The sequence below is a fragment of the Hyalella azteca genome, unplaced genomic scaffold (assembly GCF_000764305.2).
Source record: "Hyalella azteca isolate HAZT.00-mixed unplaced genomic scaffold, Hazt_2.0.2 contig9526, whole genome shotgun sequence".
NCBI lineage: Eukaryota > Metazoa > Arthropoda > Malacostraca > Amphipoda > Hyalellidae > Hyalella > Hyalella azteca.
In genome coordinates, this window is record NW_025939595.1 from 15,582 (window position 1) to 22,770 (window position 7,189).

At 37.8% G+C, this 7,189-nt stretch overlaps 1 protein-coding gene across 1 annotated transcript; it reads left to right on the forward strand.

Annotated features, from left to right (window-relative positions):
- The first annotated feature begins 278 nt into the window (after positions 1 to 278).
- LOC108667657 lies at positions 279 to 7,145 on the forward strand. The gene is made up of 8 exons (XM_018154699.2): positions 279 to 398; positions 2,395 to 2,491; positions 2,808 to 2,896; positions 3,546 to 3,614; positions 4,642 to 4,786; positions 5,446 to 5,585; positions 6,692 to 6,820; positions 7,134 to 7,145. The coding sequence occupies exons 1-8, from the start codon at positions 348 to 350 to the stop codon at positions 7,143 to 7,145; spliced, it is 732 nt and encodes a 243-aa protein (XP_018010188.1). The 5' UTR covers positions 279 to 347.
- Positions 7,146 to 7,189: the final 44 nt, after the last annotated feature.

A 7,189-nucleotide genomic window follows, 5' to 3' on the forward strand; every position in this document is an offset into this window, starting at 1 on the left:
ATTATGATTTACCTTATTTAGACCATGTATGGTAGCAGTATTTTTGGTCCTTTAGCATATATATGTTGATGCTCTGAAGTCAAGTGGTCAAGACTTTCAAAAATAGCCACTGTCATCTGAAATGGAGTAAAAAAATTTCAGACTTGTTGAAATTTTTATACATGTTGAAATTTTTAGACTTGTCATGTTACCAGTACAATGTTTGGTGTTGAAGAATACTTGAAGAAACAATTCATGTCACCACCCATTCATTTTGACCTGTATTACAAGTGACCATTTTACAGAACTGAGATGTGTGATAAATATTATATACTTTTAACTGTTATGTTTTTTTAGCAATCAACAGAATGGCAAATTCCTATAGTCGAGATCAAAATGGAGTGATCAGGATGACAGAGGTAAGCTCATTATCACAGTGATGACCTATGCTTTAAAGCCTATTCATTTTATTCTGCATGCTAAACATAAGTGCTTCTAATTAACCAATAAATACTTCATGTCAATCATGAATTATAATCCATTTCCTTTGGTCAATTATTTGGATATCCTTTGGCTTCCCATTTCCTTTGGCTTCATGTGCTGGTACTATACCGGCCGGACCGTTGACCTTTAGAGGGGCTGACCCCCAACAATGCTGTTTGCTTTCTTAAACATGAAAATTCTAAATAAACTTTTTTTTTCAAGTTTATTACCAGGATTTGATTAAATTGTTTTTCAAAATTAGCTAAAATAGCCTTTAAACAATAAGGTCACAAGTCTTTATTCCACATAACAAATAGGAATTATCACTAATAAGTATTTTCTTCTAATTCTAATAATGTTTCCCATAAATATTGGCAAATTTGTTCTTTATAATCAACATGACTTTATAATCAACATTTTATAATGAACATCTTATAGGTAATCAACATGACTGCCAGCTAGTCTTCAATTTTCCTTGAGCTCTCCTTCTGCTGAGAAAAGATGACAAGTCAAATTATTTCTGAAATTATGTAGTCATTGCATAAAAATTTTACTGACAGAGCTATAATTTTTTTTTTTTGCTTCCCTCATCTTTACAATATGGGAGTTTTAAAATCTAATAAATTCATTAATACAATCATGTAAGTAATACCTATATTAGCCCTTTGCAAGTATGGCAAGGTTGGCAGATATAAGTTATTAAATTCATCAAGATATATATTCATAATCAGTAGGTAATTGTAATAATGATGAGCACAAATAAAAGGCAATGCAGTGAGTAAATATACCACCATAACAATATTGAGATATGCCATGCATGGCTTGTAATGACAGTGCAGTTGTAAGCTTATTTTATAGTGATGCATCTTCTGAAATAGAAAAGGCAAAGCGGGATTTGTGAGTCTGGTTCAGTTGCGTGCTAATCAGGTTGTTGCCTGTTGGTTGGAATTTTTACATGCTATTGGAAAAAGTTTTTTTCTGAATCCAAGGAATACCATTTTGGTTAGGAACCTTTTTAGCTATATAGCAAGGAATGTGTGTTATTGCCTTCACAACTGCCATATCCACCTTTCAAATCAAGAAGTGCCATTTCTAATTCTTAAATTTGACAATTCTTGGATGATAGTCAATATACTAATTGCATTTCTCAAATCCTCCAATGTATATAGGGTATACCATCTGTGCTGAAATTTTTGGAAAATATAATGGCTTTAAAATTGAATGCTACACTCTCTATTACTTCAAAAATCCTCTCGTTTACTGAAGAGATTCCACCTTTCTAAACATGAACATCTTGGTGAAAGGTTCCTAATTGAATTACTCTAGTAATGCTCCTATTCATGAGTATCTGAAAATACAATTCCTTCATTGGTTCCCTGTTCTCTGTCTTGCTCTTTAATTTTTTCTTTATTTTCCCCAGCCTGTTTGTAAGGTTGAGCTAGCAAATCTGGATATGATTCTCATGTCCAGAAAATGGGTTGACAAAAAAATATCATTATGGATATTCTAGCATGTTCTAATAAAATTATCAAAACAACTATTGTTTATTATATAAGTCATTTTTGAATCTATTTATTTATTCAGTTTACATCAATTTATGTCTATTACTCATCTCTGTATTTACTGACAGAAATTTTTTTTGCAAGTTAATGACAATATGAAGTGGAGGTCAAACAAATAGAAAATGTTAGTAAAATATATATGCATGTTCCCATTATTTTTGTTGAATCAGGTGGTAATAAGTTAGTGACAAAATTTCAAAATTTTTGAGGCTGGTGGTAAGGCGGCAAAATCTTTTTTGATAATCCTGCCTGTAACACAAGAATCCTGAGTTTGAATTCATTCCTCGTAATCAGCCATGAGGAAGGGCCTTTTTGAGTAGTATCATGCAATTTTCATGACTCACAACTAAAATTGAAAATATATTTGCAGGAAGAGGCCAAGGAGGTTCAAAATGTTCAGTGTCGTTCAAGGGACTTTTGGACCTACGACCTGTCTGCCAACAAAGAGGTGCTGCAGGCTGCACTGGGTGAGCTAATTTTAACAATTCAGCATCTGTACAGGTTAATTGAAGCTTTATTAGTCTTGTATAATAGCATATCTTTTTGCATTACTTGGGATTTATGAAAGCATTCTTAATAATTGACTAACCAAATGCATTGACAATGGGGGCCATCATTTGTCTGAAGTCATCTTGATACAACAATTCAAATAATGCCTTTTTCAGTAAAATTTGTATAGTAGCGATATTTTTCCTAGTTCTTTTTTTATTGAGCTAAACGCGTAAAAATTTACCGCTGGAAAACTCAACAAGGGCATAGCTTTAATGCTTGGTTTGACCACAGATGTACTGCACAACTGCACTCCTGGCAACAAATTCACGGTGGAGTACAAAGACTGCCAGAACTCGTGTCGTCTTGTCATCTTTTGCCATGTATGTTTATTATACTACACACTTTAACCTCTCGCTGCTAAATTATATGCAATTTTCAGGATGGCAGGTCTTCTCCAGGGACTGACAAAGAACCCAAGTGCTCTTTGGTAAAAGAATTTATTCAAACATTACCATAAAAAGAAACAAAAAAAAATAACCTGTCTAGTTACTCCTTTTGTTGCTAGTTTTGTTGTGCCATACATGTACTTGACACTGCCATAACATGTGTGCAAATGTTCTGCAGGATTAGCCTCACAGATTATCAGGGAAATGTGTGTGTGCGGGCATTGATGTTGAGATGTTATGAATGTGTACCACTTCAACCTCTTCATTGTATAGCACTAAATGGTGTTATTCAGAAATTGTATTTTTAAATTTGGAATAATTTTAACATTTTACCATAATATAATTCCAAGTACTGATGGGAGAATTGTTGACAAGTCATACCAGTAAAGATTCTTTCGTTCATACTTTGGAAAGCATCCAATTGCTCACGTGACTTCATTTAAAATCTCCAATTAATTATTGTTGCTAATGATTTCCATTCAATTACATTGCTGCCTGATAAGTTCTGAAATTATTGCACGCCACTAACCTGAAGTCAGTGAGCCACGTTTTATAAAGCATATATTTGACTTGTCACCCTCAGCCCTGCAACACGGAACTGTCTTCCCTGGATCCGTTTATTTCGCATGCTGCTGGCAAGAATCACAAAAAGGTAAAAGTTTATTAGTATCAACTTGTTAATTTGTTAATAGTCCATCTGAAGATAACATACCAAGATGCCCTTATTAAAAGTCGCACGTAACTACGTCACTTTGCCATGATGCCTGATTTAGCAGCAATATTCTAGAATTACAGAGAAGAATGTAGTTTTTATCAAGCAATTACTTGCCTTTTAGTAACCAAGTTGCCTACTGCAACAAATTTGCTGAACTTGTGGCAAGAAGTTCTGTTCTTCAGTCAATCTCCTAATAAGTAATCTACTTTTTCTTTCTGATTTTAAACATGAGACTTTTTTGAAGAATCCTATAAGTATAATGTTCTCTCACATGAAATAACACATTTCCATGCTATGTGTGTGTATAAATAAATACCTGTATATATGTAAGGAAGGTTGAAATGATACTACTTTGAAAACTTTCTATGGCACTATTCATCATCCATCAATAAGCAAGATTTCCATTTATGAGTTATCTCCTCGAACGTGTTTACCTATCTTCACCTGATATTCTGCACCTCTCACTCCACCTTCTGCACCTCACACTCCGACCTCTGCACCTCACACTCCGCCCGCTGCTCCTCTCACTCCGCCCTCTGCACCTCACACTCCGCCCTCTGCTCCTCGCACTCCGCCCTCTGCTCCTCTCACTCTGCCCTCTGCACCTCTCACTCTGCCCTCTGCACCTCTCACTCCGCCCTCTGCTCCTCACACTCCGCCCTCTGCTCCTCACACTCCGCCCTCTGCACCTCTCACTCCGCCCTCTGCTCCTCTCACTCCGCCCTCTGCTCCTCACACTCCGCCCTCTGCACCTCTCACTCCGCCCTCTGCTCCTCGCCCTCTGCACCTCTCACTCCGCCATCTGCACCTCTCACTCCGCCCTCTGCTCCTCACACTCCGCCCTCTGCACCTCTCACTCCGCCCTCTGCTCCTCTCACGCCGCCCTCTGCACCTCTCACTCCGCCCTCTGCACCTCTCACTCCGCCCTGCCCTCTGCACTTCTCACTCGACTCTTCACCAACAGTGCGTGGTGCAGCTGACGAACAAGCAGCAGACCGAGAGGTCGCTGAAGCAGAGCTTCGAGCTGAAGCCTTTCAACGCTCCCAAGAAGATCTTCGAGCGCGGCTCCCTGGAGGACAACCTTGACACCTGCCGCCCCCGCGTGCTGGGTAAACACCCGCCATCTTCTCTTCAAGTTCATTCATGATGAAAGTCTTTAAAATATCTTCTATATCTTAAAGACATCACTGCCGTGCAGATATTCTTTGTAAATATTGCCTGTTTATCATTGCCGTAAATATCACTTTTATTACAAGAATTACATGTTGTACAAACATTCTACTCATGCTAATGAAGAATTACTAGTTCCTCTCTCGACCTTCATGTTCACTTTGTATCATCCATGTTGCAAGCGTGACAGGCGTATTCTGCTAAACAACACATTTCCTGATATAAGTTTGTTGTTTTTCATGCCAGTAACGATTTATTTTTATGGGCTCCTCCTTATTCCCTCGTCTATTAAGCTTAAATTTTGTAAATGGTAAAAAATTGTTATAATAATATAATAATGTTAATAATACCTAATGTAGCTTATCTTGAAATGACGAGATCGTAATAGTCCTGTATTGTGCAGGTATGCAGTTATTGCAGTATTGTAAACGTAATAAAATTGTTATGTATATAATAATGAAACTCATCTTGAGATGACGAGATTGTAATTGTGCTGTTAATTGTGCAGGCATGCAGTAATAGTGCTGGTATTGTGCAGGCATGCAGTAATAGTGCTGGTATTGTGCAGGCATGCAGTAATAGTGCTTGTATTGTGCAGGCATGCAGTTCGTCTACAAGGAGAAGCTGGAGGAGGGCGGCAGCTACTACTACTCCTGCCAGCTGTGCGACCTGCGGCATGCAAGCCACGAAAAGATTTACCAACACTTAACTGGCAAAAGTCACAACAAGAAGTATCTTGTCAGTATACTTAATGTTCACTATGATCTAATTATTGATGAGTTCATGGAATATAATTCTTTAACTAACTTGTCATTAAATATCAGCTTCCTGCTGTTGGGGAAGCAAGTTATCAATTGCTCCTCTGTTGCATAGTTATTGCCCCCTTGAACAAAATGAGTGTTGATTTTCATTATAATTTCTTACAGATTTGCACATGTTTTTATTTACTCAGGAGCGTACAAAGAAGCCCAGGCTTCTTTACGAGTATTTCAGTGAAATTTCTTTCGTAAATAGGCAAAAATACTACAAAGAAAGGCCATAACGAAACATTCACACAATTAATATTGAACTGGTGTCAAGTAAACATCATAAATTAACAAAATTACAAGCAAAGAAAAAGTTAGTACGAACTAAGTTGAATTGAACATCTCATTCAAATTTCCTGCTTTCTTTGTAATGTTAATCATCAGTGTGGTCCCAGAGAGTATGCGAAGGTCTTGAACGACTGTATCTCACGTAATTTTGCTGCCATATTGTTTCCCGTGGCCGCGAAGCTGCCGCAGTCGTGCTGTCATAGCTGTATTCGTAGCCTATGAACACGTCTCATGGTCTGGCCCTAGGTTTTATGATCATACTCCGGAATTATGGCATTGTAAGGATTATATTACTCTTTACACTTTTTACACTCTTGAAACGTCATGTCTCGTGCGTTGTCTTGTGGCTAAGTTACAGCAGTAGTGTCAATACTGGCTCTTTAGTTACGTACCTTCTTGTTCAGTTGTTGGATGCATGGGCTCTTTAGTTGCCTTCTTGTTCAGTTGTTGGATGCATGGGCTCTTTAGTTACCTTCTTGTTCAGTTGTTGGGTATATGGGCTCATTACTCACCTTCCTCGTCAGTTAGATGTGTATGATATTAATGGTTCACTACTGAAGACATCAAATAATGTTCACGCTCTACCGTGCACAAGACGTGACATCGGTTGTAATGGTCAATTCTCTTAACACCGTCATTGTTACCACGTATAATTTCAGAAAATTAACAGTTAAACGTATTTAATTACCACCATCAGTAACTATATATTACTTCATCCATATTGGATTTGTAGTTGTTGTGTACTTGCAGGCAGTGAAGTTCAAGCGGCGCGTTGAATCTCCTGATGAATACGAAAAAGCCTGCAAGGAAATTGAGGAGCGCGAGGGCAAAATCAATCACACCATCATTGACTTCAGTAAGCGGATGTCTTTGTCAGGTGTATGGATGAATGTTGCTCTTATTGTTGCACTGCTATTGTCAGGTGTATGGATGAATGTTGCTCTTATTGTTGCACTGCTATTGTCAGGTGTATGGATGAATGTTGCTCTTATTGTTGCACTGCTATTGTCAGGTGTATGGATGAATGTTGCTCTTATTGTTGCACTGCTATTGTCAGGTGTATGGATGAATGTTGCTCTTATTGTTGCACTGCTATTGTCAGGTGTATGGATGAATGTTGCTCTTATTGTTGCACTGCTATTGTCAGGTGTATGGATGAATGTTGCTCTTATTGTTGCACTGCTATTGTCAGGTGTATGGATGAATGTTGCTCTTATTGTTGCACTGCTATTGTCAGGTGTATGGATG

Coding starts and splice junctions, on each gene's coding strand:
- LOC108667657 (XM_018154699.2), top strand. CDS start 348: ATGGCAAATTCCTATAGTCGAGATCAAAATGGAGTGATCAGGATGACA. Junction 2,897..3,545: donor GTCTTGTCATCTTTTGCCAT/GTATGTTTATTA, acceptor TGTCACCCTCAG/CCCTGCAACACGGAACTGTC. Junction 4,787..5,445: donor CTGCCGCCCCCGCGTGCTGG/GTAAACACCCGC, acceptor TGTATTGTGCAG/GCATGCAGTTCGTCTACAAG.